We start from the raw sequence: 23,327 nt of genomic DNA, 5'->3' as shown, positions 1-23,327 counted from the left end.
CATCATCTTTTAGGATTTTAAATCAGTTCAGTTCACTTCAGTCGCTCAGTCGTGTCCGATTCTTTGCAAGCCCATGGATCGCAGCATATCAGGCCTCCCTGTCCATCACCAACTACCAGAGATTACTCAAACTCATGTCCATTGAGTCAGTGAGGCCATTCCACCATCTCATCCTTTGTCGACCCCGTCTCCTCTCGCCTTCAATCTTTCCCAGCATCAGGGTGTTTTCAAATGAGTCAGTTCTTCGCATCAGGTGGCCAAAGTTTTGGAGTTTCAGCTTCAACATCAGTCCTTCCAATGAATATTCAGGACTGATTTCCTTTAGGATGGACTGGATGGATTTCCTTGCAGTCCAAGGAACTCACAAAAGTCTTCTCCAACACCACAGTTCAAAAGCATCAATTCTTTGGCACTAAGCTTTCTTAATAGTCCAACTCTCACAACCATATGTTACTAGAGGAAAAACCATAGCCTTGAATAGATGGACCGTTGTTGGCAAAGTAATATCTCTGCTTTTTAATATGCTGTCTAAGTTAGTCATAACTTTCCTTCCAAGGAGTAAGCATCTTTTAATTTCATGGCTGCAGTCACCATCCACAGTGATTTTGAAGCCCAAAAAACATAAAGTCTGTCAGTGTTTCCACTGTTTCCCAATCTATTTGCCATGAAGTGATGGGACCAGATGCCATGATCTTAGTTGTCTGAATGTTGAGCTTTAAGCCAACTTTTTCACTTTTGTCTTTCACTTTCATCAAGAGGCTCTTTAATTCTTTTTCACTTTCTGCCATAAGGGTGGTGTCATCTGCATATCTGAAGTTTTTTGATATTTCTCCTGGCTATCTTGATTTCAGCTTGTGCTTCCTCCATTCCAGCATTTCTCATGATGTACTCTGCATATAAGTTAAATAAGCAGGGTGACAATATACAGCCTTGACATACTCTTTTTCCTATTTGGAACCAGTATGTTGTTCCATGTCCAGTTCTAACTGTTGCCTCCTGACCTGCATACAGATTTCTCAAGAGGCAGGTCAGGTGGTCTGGTATTCCCATCTCTTTCAGAATTTTCCACAGTTTATTGTGATCCACACAATCAAAGGCTTTGGCGGAGTCATAAAGCAGAAATAGATGTTTTTATGGAACTCTCTTGCTTTTTTGATGATCCAGCAGATATTAGCAATTTGATCTCTGGTTTCTCTGCCTTTTCTACAACCATCTTGAACATCTGGAAGCTTACAGTTCATGTATTGTTGAAGCTTTGCTTGGAGAACTTTGTACATTACTTTACTTGTATGTAAGGTGAGTGCAATTGTGCATAGTTTGAGCATTCTTTGGCATTACCTTTCTTTGAGACTGAAGTGAAATCTGAACTTTTCTAGTCCTGTGGCCACTGCTAAGCTTTCTAAATTTGCTGGCATATTCAGTGCAGCACGTTCACAGAATCATCTTTTAAGATTTGAAACAGCTGAACTGGAATTCCATCACCTCCACTAGCTTTGTTTGTAGTGATGCTTCCTAAGGCCCACTTGACTTCACATTCCAGAATGTCTGGCTCTAGTTGAGTGATCACACCATCGTGATTATCTGGGGTTATGAAGATCTTTTTTGTACACTTCTGTGTATTCTTGCCACCTCTTCTTAATATCTTCTGCTTCAGTTAGGTCCATACTATTTCTTTCCTTTATTGAGCCCATCTTTGCATGAAATGTTCCCTTGGTATCTCTAATTTTATTGAGATCTCTAGTCTTTCCCATTCTATTGTTTTCCTCTATTTCTTTATACTGATCACTGAGGAAGACTTTCTTATCTCTCCTTGCTATTCTTTGGAACTCTGCATTCATATGGATATATCTTTTCTTTTCTCCTTTGCTTTTCACTTCTTTTCTTTTCACAGCTATATGTAAGGCCTCCTCTGACAGCCATTTTGCTTTTTTGTATTTCTTTTTCTTGAGGATGGTCCTGATCCCTGTCTCTTGTACAATGTAAGGAACCTCTGTCGATAGTTTATCAGGTACTCTATCAGGTCTAGTCCCTTAAATCTATTTCTCGCTTCCAGTGTATAATCTTAAGGGAGTTGATTTATGTTATACCTGAATGGTCTAGTGGTTTTCCCTACTTTCTTCAATTTAATCAGAATTTGGCAATCAGGAGATCATGATCTGAGCCACAGTCGGTTCCCAGCCTTGTTTTTCCTGACTGCTTAGAGCTTCTCCATCTTTGGGTGCAAAGTATATAATCAATCTGATTTCACTGTTGACCATCTGGTGATGGCCATGTGTAGAGTCTTCTCTTGTGTTGTTGGAAGAAGGTGTTTGGTTTGACCAGTGCATTCCCTTGGCAAAACTCTATTAGCCTTTGCTTTGTTTCATTCTGTCCTCCAAGGCCAAATTTGCCTGTTACTCCAGGTGTTCTTGACTTCCTACTTTTGCATTCTGGTCCCCTATAATGAAAAGGACATCTTTTTGGGTGTTAGTTCTAAAAGTTCTCATAGGTTTTCATAGAACCGTTCAACTTCAGCTTCTTCAGCATGACTGGTCGGGGCATAGACTTTGATTACCATGATATTGAATGGCTTGCCTTGGAAATGAACAGAGATCATTCTGTCGTTTTTGAGATTGCACCCAAGTACTGCATTTCGGACTCTTTTGTTGATTATGGTGGCTACTCCATTTATTCGAAGGGATCCTTGCCCACAGTAGTAGATGTAATGGTCATCTGAGTTAAATTCACCCATTCCAGCCCATTTTAGCTCGCCAATTCCTAAAATGTTGACATTCACTGTCATCATCTCCTGTTTGACCACTTCCAATTTACCTTGATTCATGGACCTAACATTTCAGGTTCCTAGGAAATATTGCTCTTTACAACATCGGACCTTGCTTCCATCACCAGTCACATACACAACTGTGTGTTGTTTTTGCTTTGGCTTAGTCTCTTCTTTCTTTCTGGAGTTGTTTCTCCACTGATCTCCAGTAGCTTACTGTGCACCTACCGACCCGAAGAGTTCATCTTTCAGTTGTCTTATCTTTTTGGCTTTTCATATTGTTCATGCAGTTCTCAAGGAAGATTACTGAAGTGGTTTGCCATTCCCTTCTCCAGTGGACCACATTTTGTAGAACTCTCTACCATGACCCATCGGTCTTGAGTGGCCCTAAACGGCATGGCTCATAGTTTCATTATTAGGCAAGGGTGTGTTCTATGTGATTAAATTGGTTAGATTTCCTTGATTGTGGTTTTCAGTCTGTCTGCCCTCTGATGGGAAAGATAACAGGTTTATGGAAGCTTCCTGATGGGAGAGACTGACTGAGGGAAACTGGGTCTTGTTCTGAAGGGTGGGATCATGCTCAGTAAATCTTTAATCCAATTTTCTGTTGATGAGTGGAGCTGTGTTCACCCATTTGAAATAGATCAGCTGGAATTCCATCACCTCCACTAGCTTTCTTCATCATGATGCTTCCTAAGGCCCACTTGACTTCACACTCCAGGTCATCTGTCTCTAAGTGATTGATCACACCATTGTGGCTATTTGGATCATTAAGACCTTTTATAAAAATAGTTCTTTCATGTATTCTTGCCACCTCTTCTTAATATCTTCTGCTTCTGTTATATCCATACAGTTTCTGTCCTTTATTATGTGCATCCTTGCAGGAAATATTCCCTTGGTATTGCTAATTTTTTGAAGAAATCTCTAGTCTTTCTTTTTCTATTGTTTTCCTCTATTTCTTTGAACCAATCACTTAGGAAGGCTTTCTTATCTGTCTTTGCTATTCTTTGGAACTCTACATTGAGATGGGTATATCTTCCCTTTACTCCTTTGCATTTTTCTTCTCTTCTTTTCTCAGCTAGGCCTTCTCAGACAGCCATTCTGCCTTGTTGCATTTCTTTTTTCTTGGGGATGGTTTTGTTCACCACCTCCTGAAGAGTGTTACAAACCTTTGTCCATAGATCTTCAGGCACTCTGTCTATCAGAACTAATCCCTTGAATCTACTTGTCATTTCCACTGTATTATCTGTAAGGGATTTGTTTTAGTCATATCAGAATTGCTTGTGGTTTTCCCTACTTTCTTCCATTTAAGCCTCTAAGGAGTTTATGATCTGAGCCATAGTCAGCTTCTGGTCTTATTTTTGCTGACTGTATAGAGTTTCTCCATCATTGGCTGCAAAGAATATACTCAACCTGATTTTAGTATTGACCATCTGGTGATGTCCATGTGTAGAGTCATCTATTGTGTTGTTGGAAGAGGGTGTTTGCCATGACCAGCATGTTCTGTTGGAAACACTCTGTTAGCCTTTGCCCTGCTACATTTTGTACTCCAAGGCCAAACTTGCCTGTTATTCCAGGTATCTCTTGACCTCCTACTTTTGTTTTTCAGTCCCTATGATGAAGAAGACATCTTTTTTGGTTTTAGTTCTAGAAGGTCTTGTAGGTCTTCATCAAACGGTTCAACTTCAGCTTTTTTGGCATTACTGGTTGGGTCACAGACTTGGATTACTGTGATACTGAATAGTTTCCCTGGGAAATTTGCCAAGATCATTCTGTCATTTTTGAGATTGCATCCAAATACTGCATTTTTTACTCTTTTGTTGACTTTTTTTTTTTTTTTTTTTGCAGCCAAACAAAAACAAATTGGAGACTTGAAGCCAGGAAGCCTGAGGATAAGTCTTGCCTGGCTGTGCCAACTGGGCAAATTCCTGAGCCTACTCTATCTTAGCTTCCTAAACTCTAATTAAGACTGTAATATCATAATTATAAAGGTATGTATCTACTAACATTGTTAAGAATATTAAATGAGTCAGTACATGCAGAATTTGTAACAGATTAATAGATATTGCCCATTATTAATAATGCTATCAGCTAGCCTCTCCTCATGTTCTGTTTCACTTTTCTCCTTTGCATGTATCAACACTGAGATTTCGTTACATATGCATTGGCCTGCTTTTCAGCTTCTCTAGGAGAATTTCAGCTCCAGAAGGACATTTTGTCTCTTGACAACTGTGACATCCCCAGAATCTGCCACATTGCCTAAGAAGCTCTCAGTAGATATTTGTTGGCTGGATGAAGGTGGGCTTCCCTGGTAGCTCAGTGGTAAAAAATCCGCCTACCAAGCAGGAGACTTGGGTTCTATCCTGGGTGAGATCTCCTGGCTAAGGAAATCACAACCAATTCCAGTATTTTTAACTGAGAAATACCATGGACAGAGGAGCATGGTGGGCTACAGTTCATGGGGTTGCAGAAGAGTCAGATGTGACCAACAGCAACAACAGAATGAAGACATAAGTGATGAACTGCATGACATATCTTTTCCTGTAATTAAAAACTAAATGCATATGGATAAATAATTTGTATATAAAACTGTTTTCTTATAAAGTGTAATTGTAAAAAGGATATATTCTTATAACAATTAAATGGGTCCAAGATATCATATCACACTTTAAACAAAGGAAAGCACTGGAAAAGTTATAATTTAAGGAAAACAGACAAATAATTACTATTCAAAACTATACATCTCAGTATAGAATACTTCAGATTATTTTTGAGCTTGGGAAAATAAAAGAATACAGCAAAACTTAAAAAATAATAAACTGAACTTATAAGGCACCCTGTCTCTATCATCACTGTGTTTACTGTATATGATAGGTGCTGACGCCCCTCACAGGAGTTGAATACAGATGTCAAGTGGTTTCCAAATTTTGTGGAAATTTGTTACTTTTCAAAAAGAAAATCTGGTGTGGGCCAGAAGGAGACACTGAAATGCAATCAACAAATGGCAAAGAGCTTTTACTAGAGTAGGGCCAGAAGTAAAGGAAGTTCACTTAATACAAGGCCCAGGAAAATGGACATGTGACCTGTTGCCACTGCAAGGACTGAACCACGTGGTTCAGTCCTTGCAGAGGCTGCTGACTCCCAGGTTTCTGTATCTTGGTTTCCTGTGTGATGAGACACACTTTTGTCCTAACAGAGACACTATCAGTGTCAGACATTTAACTGTATGATTTCTTCCCAGTTTCGACAGGACATTTTTGTTATTGTTTAGCTGCTAAGTCATGGACCTTATGGATTGTCGCCCATTAGGTTCCTCTGTCCATGGAATTTCCCAGGCAAGAATATTGGGGTGGGTTACCATTTCCTCCTCCAGGGAATCTTCCCAACTCAAGGATCAACCCCACTTCTCCTCCATTGCAGGCAGACTCTTTATCAATGAGCAACTGGGGAAGCCCCCATACTCTACTCTTAATTCCAAATCCCAGTATCTAAAGTGTTTTGTTATTGCTTTTAACAGAAGTAACGCATTAATGATTCATTTCCAGAGTTTTATCTACTATGACCTTTTAACCTCTGAGTGATCAAGTGCTTCATCCTCAGGTAGCACTCATGTTATATTTTTTGAGCTGCCTTTGCTTTTTAGCACCCCAATAGCACTAATTTCTGATGAACTTTTATCAGTTTACAATAAGTTTGCAAGTTTTCAGTACATGAAAAATGTATTTTCAGCATATTTAGAAAAATAACCAACATGAGACAGGCAGCATCCATAGGACTGTCTTCCTTCTGAATGTCCATCTCTGCCAAGGAAGAAGGATGAAACAGAAGTAGAGAACTTTAAAAAAATTTCTAAGCCATTTTTTCTTTTAATTGAAGTTCATGAAGAGGAAAACATAGTGGTTCCCTCATAATCATTCTCAAGTTAACTCTGTGAGTTTGGGTTCCAGTTAGGCATCATTTACAAATTAATAACTAGGGTTTCTGGTTCACTTAAAAACTGACTTCATTGATTTAGTGATACCTCTTGATGAGGATGAATGAGGAGAGTGAAAAAGCTGGCTTAAAACTCAACATTAAGAAAACTAAGATCATGGCATCCAGTCCCATCATTTCATGGCAAATAGAAGGGGAAAAGATAGAAGCAGTGGCAGATTTCCCTTTCTTGGACTCTAAAATCAGTGCAGATGGTGACTGTAGGCTAGAAATTAGAAAACAGTTGCCTCTTGGCAGGAAAACTATGACAAAACTAGACAGTGTGTTTAAAAGCAAAAATATCACTTTGCTGACAAAGGTCCATATAATCAAACCTATGGTCATTCCAGTAGTCATTAACAGGTGCAAGAGCTGGACAACAGAAGAGCACTGAAGAATTGATGCTTTTAAATTGTGGTACTGGAGAACACTACTGAGAGTCCCTTGGAAAACAAGGAGATCAAATTAGTCAATCTTAAAGGAAATCAACCCTGAATAGTCTCTGGAAGGACTGATGCTGAAGCTGAAGCACCAATATTTTGGCTGCCTGATGCAAACAGTTGACTCATTGGAAAAGAGATGCTGTGCAAAACTGAAGGCAGAAGAAGAGGGAGACAGAGGATGAGATGGCTGGATGGCATCATCAATTCAATAGACATGAACTTGGTCAAACTCCAGGAAATGGTGAGGGATAGGGAAGCCTGGCATGCTGTAGTCCATGGGGTCACAAAGAGTCAGACATGACTCAGAAACTGAATAACAATAACTTAGAGTGATCAATCTCCCCCTTTTCCAGAGTCTCTAGGAATTATTTATTTATCACACTTGTATGTTTTTCAATGAATGATTTGATAAGTTTTCTTTTAAAACACTCTTAAGGAATCTATTCCTAGTAAAACATAATGATGGGACGATTTCTCTAAGTGATATCACCAAAGTTAACAGAGTTAATTCCAGAAACACTACATGGAAACCACACATTTCATTTTGTAAAATAAACTCACATTGCTCTCTTTTTACATAAAGTTCCAAATGTAGTTTAAATAGAAGTAAATTTTAGTATTATCTACCACTTCTGCATTTTTATAATTTAGATTAACATTGGCTCTCTGTCCATGGAACAATATGTTGTAAAATTCTAGAGTACTGCTACCTGAGAATCTGTGAAAAAAGGTCTCGATCTGAGAAACAAATAGAAAAATAATTGACCAGTACATTTTTTTAAAGATGTGTCCCAATTTCACCATTAAATTTGTCCTATGAATTCAAGAGTAGTGGATCATCCTGTCGTTCTTTACATTTAATGGTTAAATGCTCTACAAACCTCTTCTCTTATAGAATTTTACTGTAAAAGACTCACAAACTTAAATGAAATTAGAGGTGCACTGCTTTTCAGGCAGGAGAAGGTGAAGCAATCTACCCAATTTAAGAAAATAAAATTCACATGCTGCTGAAAATCAGGGTGGGTGTATAAAGACTCAGTGGTGACATCCCTCAGAAACCAGAATTACTGGTGGCTGCTGCTGCTGCTGCTACTACTACTACTAAGTCGCTTACGTCGTGTCCGACTCTGTGAGACACCATAGACGGCCCACCAGGCTACCCTGTCCCTGGGATTCTCCAGGCAAGAACACTGGAGTGGGTTGCCATTTCCTTCTCCAATGCACGAAAGTGAAAAGTGAAAGTGAAGTCGCTCAGTCGTGTCCGACTCTTAGCGACCCCACGGACGGCAGCCCACCAGTCTCCTCCGTCAATGGGATTTTCCAGGCAAGAGTACTGGAGTGGGGTGCCATTGCCTTCTCCGGAATTACTGGCTAGAGATGGTCATACCTCCAAACCTGCCTGCTCACAGTCAAGACTCATCTGTATATTACAGATTCCAGAGCTTCCCTGGAAGGGTGACACTAAATGAAAAACACACCAATTCAAACCAACATGAAGAAGCAATCTCTCAGATTTGTGTAACATCAACAACAAAAAAATTTAAAAAAATATGCCACACTTCTCTGAAATGAAAAGATCAATCAAACATTTGGAAGTTATGTATGTAGAGTGTTTTCCCTGTGTTTTCCTCTAAGAATTTCATAGTATCTGGTCTTACTTTTAGGTTTTCAATCCACTTTGAGTTTATTTTTGTATACAGTATTAGGGAGTATTATAATTTTATTCTTTTACACAGAGCTGACCAGTTTCCCCACAGCACTTACTGAAGAGAATGCCTTTTCCCCATTGTATATTCTCCCTTCCTTCGTCATAGATTAGTTGACCACAGGTATGTGAGTTCATCTCGCGGCTCTCTAGCCTGTTCCATTGATCTATATTTCTGTTTTTGTGCCAGTGCCATATCATCTTGATTACTCTAGCTTTGTATTGAACTGGCCGAAAAGTTCATTAATTTTTCCATAAAATCTTATGTAACAAACTTTTTGGCCAACTCAATAATATATTCTGAAGTCAGGGAACCTAATTTCTCCAGCTTTGTTTTTCTTTCTTAAGACTGCTTTGGCTACTTGGGGTCTTTTGTATTTCCATTAAAACTGTAAAATTTTTGGCTCTAATTCTATGAATAATGCCATTGGTAATTGACAGAGATTGTACTGAATCTGTAGATTCTTTGGGTAGTATAGTCATTTTCACAATATTGTTTCTTCCAATCCAAGAACATGGTATATCCTTCCATCTGGTTTGCATCATCTTTGATTTCTTTTGTCAGTATCTTGTAGTTTTATGAGTACAGGTCTTTTGCCTCCTCAGGTAGGTTTATTTCTAGGTATTTTATTTGTTTTATTGCAATGGTAAATTAAATTGTTTTCTCAATTTCTCTTTCTGATCTTTCATCATTAATGTATAGAAATGCTAATTCTTACTTTTTAAAAACAAAAGACTGAGCTAGGTCCTAGGAGAAATTAGAAATCTGTTTATGGCTTAGAAGTCTAGGGTTTCTTCCATCAGTAGAATTGATTTGTAAAATGAGTGCAAATACACAAAATAGTTTGTATTAAAATACAAACTGACAGCAACTTAATAATAAAAAAAATTTTTTTTCATGCAAGGGTAAGGAAATTCAAAGAAGTGGGGCAAGGGAAAACATGACACAAATAACAGAAAATTCTCTAGAAATGAACCTACCCATATAAAAGCTGAGCAGATGTTCCATGGTTCTGTTATGTGCATTAATGCTACAGCATTAAAATGACATGATTGCCAATAAATAATCATCAATCCCGACTATATAATTTACATTTACAAACACTTTCCTATGAAACTTCTACATTTTATTAGTATGATCTTGTTTATATCTTTTAGTTAATAAGGAAAAACTACTATTGTCTTCACTTAGTAGATGTTTTCTAAGACCAGAGGAATAAAATGAATATTGGAGTATAATGGAGTAATTAATTCACTAGCTCACTAGTAGAATTTGATCCCACAGTTTTAACATCCAATTGAGTACTCTGCTAAGGACAAGATAATGTATCTATTTGTTCAGGGTTCTAGGGAAATAGCTGAAATGAAAACATGTTGCATTATATTATTGATTTTCATCATCATCAATACACACATTTTTAAGTGCACCCATGTCATCAGTGTTTTCCTAGGAGTTAAACCAAGTCAGTGAAACTGATATGCTCCCCTTAATTATCTGCAATGCTCTAAATGTGAACACACAAATACTAATGCTAACGAGTTAATTACAGTTACTATTAATAAATTACCTCTTCTAAGGCATTCCACAGTTCATTATCCGTATGCTCATTAAAGGGATCCAGATTTTTCCTCATTGTTCCAGTGAATAAAACAGGTTCCTAAATACCCAAAATAGTGAATGTCATTACCTTAACCTCTTTTCATTTTATTCCAATGTGCACAGAATGTCAAAATTAAAATACAAAAACATCTAAATTCATTAATTATTAATAATAAAGTTGCAAATGTATGTTTACAAAACTATATCTAAAATAACTTTCCATTGTACAAAGTGTGCTACAAAATATCTATTGGACTACTGAACACTAACAAAAGAAATATTTAAGAAGTTTTTTTTCATCTTAAGGAAAATACTGAAGACAAACGAAGATTTTTTTTTTTTTAATATCACCCTGGTAATAAGTATCTGCTTAAACACTCACACAAACTGAGGAAATAATAACATGAGAAACTTAACATCAAGATCTATAAAAATTAACTGTAAATCCTGGTGTGACTGGAAAATACCAACAGCATGGTTAGTAGAGGTTTGTTCAGTTTAGTTCAGTCGCTCAGTCATGTCCAGCTCTTTGCGACCCCATGAACCACAGTACGCCAGGCCTTCCTGTCCATCACCAACTCCCAGAGTTTACCAAAACTCATGTCCATTGAATCAGTGATGCCATCCAACCATCTCATCTTCTGTCATCCCTGTCTCCTCCTACCCTCAATCTTTCTCAATATCAGGGTCTTTTCAATTGTGCCTCAAGCAAATCATTAAATATTTACACATTGCACTGAAGAATAAACTAGACTATTTTCTCCATTGGTCAGACTGTCTTCTAGGATCTGAAATCTCTCCACATGTGTGAAATGAACATCTCCACGTGTGCAAGGGGAACGTCAACTCCTGGTGTCTGCAGCACGTCTGTCCACGGAGAGATCTCTGATTCTGCATCAGCTGGTCCCACATTCTCTAACCTGTATGTCAGGATGACCTGCCTCACAGAACCTCGTTATTAACTACAAGACGAGGAGGACTTGAAACCCACTGTGACCTGTGTCATGATACTTTAATTTAAATAGTTCTTCCTATTCATCTGCTTCAGGAGGAGCCACAAGTAAATTACTCTGGAAATATGTGCCTCCTCTTGGCTTCAAGAGAGAATCCTGTACATAAGCTCATGTAGGCCATTTACATTTTCTTCTGGAAGGTTCTAGTAAGCTAGGTCATAAGAATATAAACAGCAGTGAAGAGCCCAATAGGCTCATTTCAGTGAAGGGGGCAGAACAAGGGGAGGCACACGCATGGGAACAAGAGGAGACCTGACTCTTCCACCGGTACCCAGAACTGCTCTGAATTCCCACGTTCAAATCCTGCCTGGCCTTGGGGCTGGACTTTCCTCCTCACTTCACAAAAGCCTGAGACGAAAGATGAAGATAGACATTTCTTTTCCCTAATCATGAGGAAGAATGATACTCAGGAAGCCTTCCAGACCTTCCTTCAATATGGTCTCAGTTTTAAGTCTGGTGAGAGAGAAATGAATACAGAAAACTCACAGTGTGCCACCAAAAAAGAGATATCCCTGAGCAAATCCACAATTAAAAAGACATTACAGAGGGAGATTTATTTGCATAAAGTTGATTAAGTGGCCAACATGCCTCCAAAGCACTGAAAATCACTAGTCGAACAATATTTCAGAATGAGTACTGAACTGAACTAAAAAAAACTCGAGACCCAAATTTAAGGTTTCCCTTAAAACTCGAATTTAGGATCAAAGGCTAACAACCATCTAAACAATGGTAAGCGTCCCTTGTCAGGGGAATAACCACCATTCTACTTCAGATTTTTATAAAAAGTTATTACACTTTGTAATTATCAACCCTAAGATTCCCACGTGTAGGTGATTTCTCATCCTTCAGCTGTCTCCATGAGGTTTACACAAGTGCCACGGCCAGGCGAGGGGAGGCTGGTCCCCAATATTCTTCCTCCTTCACTTCTCCATCTTCCTTCCATTTTCCAGTTTCTTTCAAGTAAACTGGCTGCTCCCTGCATATAATCTCAATCACTGTTCTTTCTGGGGGACATATTGAACTACTTCAGATCCTGAGCACAAAGGATGCACATACTTCAGCTACCTGTTGTGTTTAAGGAAATTATTTAAGAATTTTCATTTTTGCTTATTCCTGAAATTTGGAACAGAAGTTGAGGAGTACCTTCTTAAGAACACAGTATTCATCTTTGAATGTTCCCCCTATGACTGATGGTCTATGTCCCCACTCCTCTGTCTTTGCTCCTACCCAGGTCCTTGTTACCATCACACCTCCCCCAGTTCTGACCTGTTCATGTGGGGTCAGCAGTGATGGGGATGAGCCTGGGAGGAAGAGAGACCACCATGGAAGCTCCCTGCTGCTTCCAGGATTACAGGGACCAGGGATCCAGGGAAGATGGTGTGGGCCTGGCTCAGCTAAGAGAGGCAACTCAAATAAACACCACTGGGCTCCCCCTCTGCAGAGTCTGCTCTCAGCTTTCTAAGTTCCCTACACTGGGATGTTGAGACACAAGCATCACTGCTTCATACTCATTTGAGGGGAAAAGGAATGTAAGTTTTTGCACTTAGACAAGTAAATTCAAGTAAGCAAACTAATAGACGTTCTCCACCTCTGCAGCTAGCATGATGCTGTAAGGACAAAGGGCTTTTTGGTTGGGGACGGATAAGATTTTGAGTATCTTCTCTTGACACATATCAGCTCCTGACATACAAGCACATAAACCAATTTCTAAACTGATATTGTCCAAACGAGGGACAGAGAAATAGGAGTAGTATCTTCTGGCTTTGCTCTATCCTTATTCACTCTTGCTATGGTTTGGGGAGTCCTTTCAAGTGGGATGGTAGGAAAAAAGGGGAAAATATCTGATGAGTACAACACAGCTGAAAAATTGATGCTTCTGAACTGTAGTGTAGGAGAAGATTCTTGAGAGTCCCTTGGACTATAAGGAGATCAAACCAGTCAATCCTAAAGGAAATCAACCCTGAATATTCACTGGAAGGACTGATGCTGAAGCTGAAGCTTCAATGCTTTGGCTATCTAATGTGAAAATCTGACTCATTGGAAAAGACCCTGATGCTGGGAAAGACTGAAGGCAGGAGGAGAAGGGGATGGTTGGATGGCATCACTGACTCGATAGACATGAGTTTGAGCAAGCTCTGGGTGTTGATGATTGACAGAGAATCCTGGCATGCTGCAGTCCATGGGATCACAAAGAGATGGACACGACTGAGAAGTGGACAAGGTGGAGACTGGAGAGTGTAGGTCTCTGTCATATGATTAGTATTTTGGATTTTACTGTACTGCAATGGGAGTCTTTGGAGATAAAGCTGAAACTCTTCACTATACAGTTGAAACACTGTGAATCAACTATACTTCAATTGAAAAAAAAATAGACATGCATAAAATTTGAATCCTGGCTCTGCCCCTTACTTGAAAAGTAGGATAATCTCCCAGTGACTCAGTTTTTAACCCTGTCAGATGAGGATAACCACAAATTGTGAGGATTAAGCAGGAAATGGTGGGATAAGAAAATAAAATGTGCTAATGATTCCATAAATTTTAGGAATTATTAATACTCATGTAATTTGTCAGGGACTGCAGCAAGCACTAGGGGAACAGAAATGAGAGATACAGGCCCTCTCCTCAAAGAGAGAGAAAGAAAATAGTTAAGAGTATAGGGAGGGCTGAGAAAAAGCTGGTGGTCTTGGTGGGGGGTTGGAAAGTAAGAGTGTGTACAAGGTGATGGTTAGGAAAGAAGTTGGTGGGAGGAAAGCCAGAAATCAAAATACAAAAAAATTTTAGTCTGATTTCTTGCTCTTGGTGGAAAATGTTAGATACATTTCTCTTTTGTGCTTTTCCTCAAAATTCCTATTGGTTTTTTGTTTTTGTTTTTTTTGGTTTTGGTTTGTTTTTATTTTCTGTTTCTTGGCTTTACTATTCATATTTATGTAATGATTTAGTTTTTTATTATTAAACAACAAATATAAAGAAAATCACCAAAGACCATGAACACATAAACAGAAATTAAAGAGTAAAGTCATTTCAAAAGGTGTTACTCTTTTACTTAAGTAGAAATAATACCCAAAAGGCCAGTACCCTGATTCTTAAGAATAATAACAGTTCCTGATGACTGAGCATTCCTAAGAATGAGACATGGGCACAAACATTATCTCACTAAGTTACATCTTCACAACAAATCTGTGGGGCAATTCTTTCCAGACTGGGTTTAAGGACGAGGATGTTGAAGCTTGGCAGCCAAGTGACATCATTAACACTCCACAGTTGATGAGGCAGAGCAGGAATAAACTGTGGTCACATTGACACTTGGTCTACATTCTTAACCATTCTAGCCCTGTCTGCCTCCTGAATGGCTTCCTGAGAATCTTTACACATTGAAAATTTTCTCCAGGTTATTTCTCTTTAATCAACCAACACTGCACCTTGGAGACAAAGGCATATAAAGTGGAATCTACATGGATACAAAGCTTAGCACTATTTTGTAAGCATGATCTCTGGAGTATGTACCTAGAACATGCTCAAAGGAAGGATGGAAACCAACAGAATAGAACCAAAATATGCTGATGTCAAGGCATGTTTAGTCTTTGCTCAGATGTGCTTCCAAATATTATTGGCAGAGCCAGTAATCATCTAACATTATTTATTTACAGAGTTATTTTATGTATACAAGCATACAACTTTTTCCTATTAAGAAGCATTAAAAATAACACAGGGCATTTTTCTAAAGCTTTGCATCCAAGGATCTGAAAGGACTTTACAGACATGCCCTTTATTTCTACTAACTAATCTCACATAGTCATTTCAGAGATGAATACCATCAAAACATAAAACTGGGAATTTAAGCTCATTTATTTTCCATTGTAACCATAAGTCATAAATCTAATAGCCAGAGGAAATCCCTAAGTATGGGGACTCAATGTGCTAAAAAGTTCTTCCTGTTTTTTCCTGAAAGGGATACCTTTGAAAAAATTTTTTTTTTCAATTGTGATAAAATACACATAAAAAGTTCAGTGGTGTTAAATACATTCACATTGTTGTATAGCCATCGCCACCATCCACCCACATATCTTTCATCTTAAAGAACTGAAACTCTGTACCCATTATTCAACAAGTCCCCCTTCCCTGGGGGGGGGGGTGTCCCAAGATGGCCGAGGAATAGGACAGGGAGACCACTTTCTCCCCCACAAATTCATTGAAAGACCATTTGAACGCTGAGCAAATTCCACAAAACAACTTCTGATCACTGGCAGAGGACACCAGGCACTCAGAAAGGCAGCCCATCATCTTTTAAAGGAGGTAGGACAAAATATAAAAGATAAAAAGAGAGGCAAAAAGAGTTAGGGATGGACATCCATCCCGGGGAGGGAGTCGTGAAAGAGAAGTTTCCAAACACTAGGAAACCCTCTCACTGGTGGGTCTGTGGGGAGTTTTGGAATCTCAGAGGGCAACATAACTGGGAGGAAAAATAAATAAAACCCATAGATCACATGCCTAACCACAAATCCCAGGGGAGGAGTAGCCCAGATGCTCGCATCCACCACCAGCAAACGGGGGCTGAACAGGGAGGTACAGGGTGCATTGCTCAGGGTAAGGACCGGGCCTGAATGCCCTGAGGGCAATCTGAGGGACCTAATGTGAGATAGCAACCCAAACTGTGGGATAGTCAGAGAAAAAGAGAAAATAAAGAGAGAGAGAGAGAGAACTTTCCCGTGAAAAGCTCTAACCTAAGGCATACTGGGCCGGCTCACAGAACAAAGGACTGCACAAATACCAGAGGAAAGCTATCCGGCTGTGGACAGGCCAATCCCCCACTGGAGGCAGGAAGACAACAGCCAGAGTGGGAAAGGGGCAAACTCAGCCCCAGAGACGGCATCCTCCACCAAACTGTGAGCAGGCCCACAGTTGATAACCAAGACTTCCTGGGGTCCTGGATGGTTGACAACCACCAAGAGGGTCACAGCCAGAGATCAGCTTCCCAGAGGAGATACACAGCACACCTGAGATGGTGCTCTCACTGAGCAGCCAGAAAACCTAGCGGCTGGGACCCGGGAGGTAATAAGATGCACCACCCACCTGGAGAGAGTGTGGTCATCAAGCACTTGGTCGCCTGAGCTGCTTGGACCTGGGAAGGGCACAAAATGCAGGCCCAACCGAGTCTGTGCCTTTGTAGAGTACCAGAGAACCTGAACGGCTTAGACCTGGGAAGTGCATGCAACCCATCCCGCCTCAGACATTCCCCTGCATAGCAACCTGGAGCCTGAGCAGTGCAGACTGGGAAAGCACATACACCATGAACGGGGGCAAACCCAGTGTGGCCCAGACACTGTGTGCACTCCCCACACCTGCTAGTGATATTTGTTTGCAATGTTCCTCCCTCCCTGCACCCATCTATGGATATATCAACTAAACAGAAAATTAACAAGGAAACACAAACTTTTAAGGATACAATGGACCAGTTAGACCTGATTGATATCTGTAGGACATTTCACCCCAAAACAATGAATTTCACCTTTTTCTTAAGTGCACACGGAACCTTCTCCAGGATAGATCACATCCTGGGCCATAAATCTAGCCTTGGTAAATTCAAAAAAACTGAAATCATTTCAAGCTTCTTTTCTGATCACAATGAGGTAAGATTAGATGTCAACTACAGGAGAAAAACTATAAAAATTCAAACATATTGAGGCTAAACAACATGCTATGAATAACCAACAAATCACAGAAGAAATCAAAATATGCATAGAAATGAATGAAAATGAAAACAAGACAACCCAAAACCTAAGGGATTCAGTTAAAGCAGTGATAAGTGGAAGGTTCATAGCAACACAAGCTTACCTCAAGAAACAAGAGAAAAATCAAATAAATAACCCAACTTTACACCTAAAGCAACTAGAAAAAGAAGAAATTAAGAACCCTGGGGTTAGTAGAAGGAAAGAAATCACAAAAATCAGAGCAGAAGTAAATGACAAAGAAACAAAAGAACAAAAATCAACAAAACTAAAAGTTTGTTCTTTGAGAAGATAAATAAAATAGACAAACCATTAGCCAGGCTCATCATGAAAAACAGGGAGAAGAATCAAATCAACAAAATGAAAAATGAGAAATCACAACAGACAACACAGAAATACAAAGGATCATAAGAGACTACTATCAGCAACTATATGCCAATAAAACTGACAACTTGGAAGAAATGGACAAATTCTTAGAAAAGTATAACTCTCCAAAACTGAACCAGTAAGAAATAGAAATCTTAACAGAGCCATCACATGCATGGAAATTGAAACTGTAATCAGAAATCTTCTAGTAAAGAAAAGCCCAGGACCAGACGGCTTCACAGTTGAATTCTACCAAAAATTTAGAGAAGAGCTAACACTTATTCTACTCAAATTCTTCCAGAAAATTGCAGAGGAAGGTAAACTTCCAAACTCATTCTTTGAGGCCACCATCATCCTAATACCAAAACCTGACAAAGATGCTACATAAAAAGAAAACTAAAGGCCAATATTCCTGAGGAATATAGAGTCAAAAATATTTAACAAAAGTCTGCAAACAGAATCCAACAACATATTTAAAAGATAATACATCATGACAAAGTGGGCTTTATCCCAGGGATGCAAGGATTCTTTAATATCTACAAATCAATCAATGTGATACAGCACATTAACAAATTGAAAGATAAAAAACATATGATTATCTCAATAGATGTAGAGAAAGCCTTTAACAAAAGTCAACATCCATGTATGATAAAAACCCTTCAGAAAGCAGGAATAAAAGGAACATACGTCAACATAATAAAAGCCATATATGATAAACCCACAGCAAACATTATCTTCAATGGTGAAAAATGGAAAGCATTTCCCCTAAAGTCAGGAACAACACAAGGGTACCTACTCTCACCACAACTATTCAACATAGTTTTGGAAGTTTTTAGCCACAGCAATCAGAGAAGAAAAATAAATAAAAGAATCCAGATTGGAAAAGAAGAAGGAAAACCCTCACTGTTTGCAGATGACATGATCCTCTACATAGAAAACCCTAAAGAGTTCACCAGAAAATTACCAGAGCTGTGGTGTTGGAGAAGACTCTTGAGAGTCCCTTGGACTACAAGGAGATCCAACCAGTCCATCCTAAAGGAGATCAGTCCTGGGTGTTCATTGGAATGACTGATGTTGAAGCTGAAACTCCAATACTTTTGCCACCTGATGTGAAGAGTTGACTCATTTGAAAAGACCTTGATGCTTGGAAGATTGAGGGCAAGAGGATAAGGGACAACAGAGGATGAGATGGTTAGATGGCTGATTCAACAGAGGATGATTCGATGGACATGGGTTTGGGTGGACTCTGGGAGTTGGTGATGGACAGGGAGGCCTGGTGTGCTGCAGTTCTTGGAGTCGCAAAGAGTCAAAAATGACTGAGCAACTGAACTGAATTAATGAATACAGTAAAGTTGCAGGATATAAAATTAACACACAGAAATCCCTTGCAGTCCTATACACTAACAATGACAAAACAGAAAGAGAACTTAAGGAAACAACATTGCAAGAAAAAGAATGAAAGCTTAGGAATAAATCTACCTAAAGAAACAAAAAAACCTATATATAGAAAACTATAAAACACTGATGAAAGAAATCAAAGATGACACAAATAGATGGATAAATACACCATGTTCACGGATCAGTAGAATCAATATAGTGAAAATGAGTATACTACCCAAAGAAATCTACAGATTTAATGCAATCCCTATTAAGCTACCAATGGTATTTTTCAGAGAACTAGAACAAATATTTTCACAACTTGTATTGAAATACAAAAAACCTCGAATAGCCAAAGCAATATTGAGAAAGAAGAATGGAACTGGAGAAATCAACCTGCCTGACTTCAGGCTATACTACAAAGCAACTGTCATCAAGACTGTATGGTACTGGCACAAAGACAGAAACAGGTCAACGGAACAAAATAGAAACCCCAGAGATAAATCCACATACCTATGGACACCTTATCTTTGACAAAGGAGGCAAGAATATACAATGGAGAAGAGATAATCTCTTTAACAAGTGGTGCTGGGAAAACTGGTCAACCACTTGTAAAAAAAAAATGAAACCATAACACTTTCTAACACCATACACAAAAATAAACTCAAAATTAATTAAAGATCTAAATGTAAGACCCAAAACTACAAAACTCCCAGAGGAAAACTTAGGCAAAACACTCTCTGACATAAATCATAGCAGGATCCTTGAGGACCCACCTCCCAGAGTAATGGAAACAAAAGCAAAAATAAAAAACGGGACCTAATTAAACTTAAAAGCTTTTGCACAATGAAGGAAACTCTAAGCAAGGTGAAAAGACAGCCTTCAGAATGGGATAAAATAATAGCAAATGAAGTAACTGACAAAGAATTAATCTTAATTATATACAAGGAACTCCTGTCACTCAATTCCAGAAAAATAAGTGACCCAATCAAAAAATGGGCCAAAGAACTAAAAAGACATTTCTCCAAAGAAGACATACAGATGGCTAACAAACAAGTGAAAAAATGCTCAACATCACTCATTATCAGAGAAATGCAAATCAAAACCACAATGAGGTACCATCTTATGCCGGTTAGAATGACTGCTATCAAAAAATCTATAAACAATAAATTCTGGAGAGGGTGTGGAGAAAAAGAAATCCTCTTACACTGTTGATGGGAATGCAAACTAGTACAGCCACTATGGAGAGCAGTGTGGAGATTCCTTAACAAACTGGAAATAGAACTGCCATATGACCCAGCAATCCCACTGCTGGGCATACACACTGAGGAAACCAGAACTGAAAGAGACATGTCTACCCCAATGTTCATCGCAACACTGTTTACAATATCCAGGACACGGAAGCAACCTAGATGTCCATTGGCAGACGAATGGATAAGAAAGCGGTGGTACATATACACAATGGAATATTACTCAGCTATTAAAATGAATGCATTTGAATCAGTACTAATGAGGTGGATGAAACTGGAGCCTAATATACAGAGTGAAGTAAGTCAGAAAGAAAAACACCAAAACACTATATTAATGCATATATATGGAATTCAAAAAGATGGTAACGATGACCCTATATGTGAGATAGCAAAAGAGACACAGATGTAAAGAACAGACTTTTGGACTCTGTGGGAGAAGGCAAGGTTGGGATGATTTGAGAGAATAGCTTTGAAACATGTATATTATCACATGTGAAACACATTGCCAGTCCAGGTTCAACGCATGAGACAGGGTGCTCAGGGCTGGTGCACTGGGATGACCATGAAGGGATGGTATGGGGAGGGAGGTGGAGGGAGGGTCAGGATGGGGAACACAGGTACAACCATGGCTAATTCATGTTAATGTATGGCAAAAAACACCACTATACTGTAAAGTAATTAGCTTCCAATTAAAATAAATTTAAAAAATAAGAAAGCTGTGGTACATATACACAATGGAATATTACTCAGCCATTAAAAGGAATGCATTTGAATCAGTTCTAGTGAGATGGATGAAACTGGAGCCTATTATACGGAGTGAAGTAAGTCAGAAAGAAAAACACCAATACAGTATGGTGCTGCTGCTGCTAAGTCACTTCAGTCGTGTCCGACTCTGTGCGACCCCATAGACGGCAGCCCACCAGGCTCCCCCGTCCCTGGGATTCTCCAGGCAAGAACACTGGAGTGGGTTTCCATTTCCTTCTCCAGTGCATGAAAGTGAAAAGTGGAAGTGAAGTCGCTCAGTCGTGTCTGACTCTTCACGACCCCATGGACTGTAGCCTACCAGGCTCCTCCATCCATGGGATTTTCCAGGCAAGAGTACTGGAGTGGGGTGCCATTGCCTTCTCTGCCAATACAGGATATTAATGCATATATATGGAATTTAGAAAGATGGTAACAATGACCCTATATGTGAGACATCAAAAGACACACAGATGTATAGAACAGTCTTTTGGACTCTGTGGGAGAAGGTGAGGTTGGGATGATTTGAGAGAATAGCATTGAAACATGTATATTATCACATGTGAAACAGATCGCCAGTCCAGTTTTGATGCATGAGACAGGGTGCTCAGGGCTGGTACACTGGGATGACCCTGAGGGATGGGATGGGGAGGGAGGTGGAAGGGGGGTTCAGGATGGGGAACACATGTACACCCATGGCTGATTCATGTCAATGTATGGCAAAAACCACTACAATATTGTAAAGCAATTAGCCTCCAATTAAAATAAATTAATTAATAAAAAAATAAATGTCTCTCCTGGGCACTCCTGCCATTCTTTGTCCTGTATCCAAGAATTTCCTGCTCTAGGTAACTTCTATTAGTAGAATCATACAGTATTTGACCTTTGTAAAGGACTTATTTCACTTATCTTAATTTTATCAAGGTTCATCTGTGCTATGGCATGTGTCAGAATATTCTTTTTTAAGGCTGAGTAATATTCTACTTGGAGAAGGCAATGGCACCTCACTCCAGTATTCTTGCCTAGAGAATCCCAGGGACGGGGGAGCCTGGTGGGCTTCCGTCTATGGGACACAGAGTCGGACACGACTGAAGCGACTTAGCAGCAGCAGCAGCAATATTCTACTGTATGTATATGCACCACATTTTGCTTGTTGATTCATCTGTCAGTGGACTCTTGTGTGCCTCCACCTTTTGACTGTTGAGAAGAATGCTGCAATAACATGCATGTTCCAGTATCTCTTCAAGACCTTTCTTCCAATTTTTTGGGGTTTATACTCTAAAGTAGAATTGCTAGGTCATATGATAATTCTATCTTTAACTTTTCAGAGCAACCAACAAGTTGATTTACATAGCAGCTGAACTATTTTACATTCCTATCAGCAATGGACAAGGATTCTAATTTCTCTACATCCTTGCTAAAATTTGTCACTTTCTTTTTTCTCTTTTCTTTGATAGCAGACATCTTAAGGGGTGTGAGGTGGCATTTTAATAGACTCTGAAAATAATATCTTGGTTTTAAAAGTACTCAGAGTAATCCTAGGTATTTTCGAGGTCACAGGTAGGTAGCAACAGCTGTACCCATGTCCACATTTGCCTTCCTTTGGGTGCCATGTTGTGCATGCTTCTTGATAACAGGTATTTTAGAACATATTGCACCCACATTACAGGAAGCACATTTGCCTGGATCATTCTGTCTCATCTCCTCTCTGTTTCTCATCTCAAGAAGATATTTTTCTGAGATTCCTTTGATGGGCAGATAATTACTAAGTATACAAATAAAAACTCAAAATTATTTTTTAAATCAGCAAATCTGTCAAAGTAGAGGGGAGGATGATAGATGAGGACACAGGGCCTTTGTTGCCCTTGGCTATATACCTGGAGGATAGTAAATTCTCAGTAAATGTCACAGAATTATGTTGAGTGAATGAACCACAAGGAATGACAGGAGTGTCTACCCATGCATATAATCCAGTCTCCAAACTCTCCCTGAAAGTTTTACTACTTTATGAAGAAAAGGAAAAGAGAACAGAATCAGAGCCCAGGAAGAGATGGCCAACTCAACACTCCACCATCACAACTGGCACATATGGGTCTACATGAAGCACATCACATTCATTGACCTATTTTTGTCCTCACAACATATTAAGGGTATGATACCGTTATCTGCTTCGTAAGACAGAGTAAACTAAGGTACACAGAGACAAAATTCTGAGTCCCCTGCTCTTCCTTATTATTCTGTATTGCCTCCCTGGTGAAAATTATTCATTAATGGCTAAATTGTCAAAGTCTCCCCAGAGCATCTATATGTCCTATGATTCTCAAAGCCCCACAATTTCACAGAAAGTTCTCCATGGAGATAACCACTTTAAAA

General features: G+C 39.2%; 1 protein-coding gene across 1 annotated transcript in view; it reads right to left on the bottom strand.

Moving 5' to 3' along the window:
* LOC102271799 (ATP-binding cassette sub-family C member 4-like) overlaps window positions 1-23,327 on the bottom strand; it is a gene marked incomplete at its 5' end in the record, with an annotated part of 54,740 nt that overhangs the window by 9,051 nt on the left and 22,362 nt on the right. The window contains one exon of the mRNA XM_070366920.1: window positions 10,450-10,539. Coding sequence (XP_070223021.1) covers window positions 10,450-10,539 — 90 coding nt within the window. The remainder of the gene's footprint in view (window positions 1-10,449; window positions 10,540-23,327) is intronic.

This window comes from Bos mutus, unplaced genomic scaffold (assembly GCF_027580195.1).
Source record: "Bos mutus isolate GX-2022 unplaced genomic scaffold, NWIPB_WYAK_1.1 CTG283, whole genome shotgun sequence".
Taxonomy (NCBI): domain Eukaryota; kingdom Metazoa; phylum Chordata; class Mammalia; order Artiodactyla; family Bovidae; genus Bos; species Bos mutus.
The sequence above is the reverse complement of the archived record's forward strand: the minus strand, read 5'-3'. Positions and strand labels throughout refer to the sequence as shown.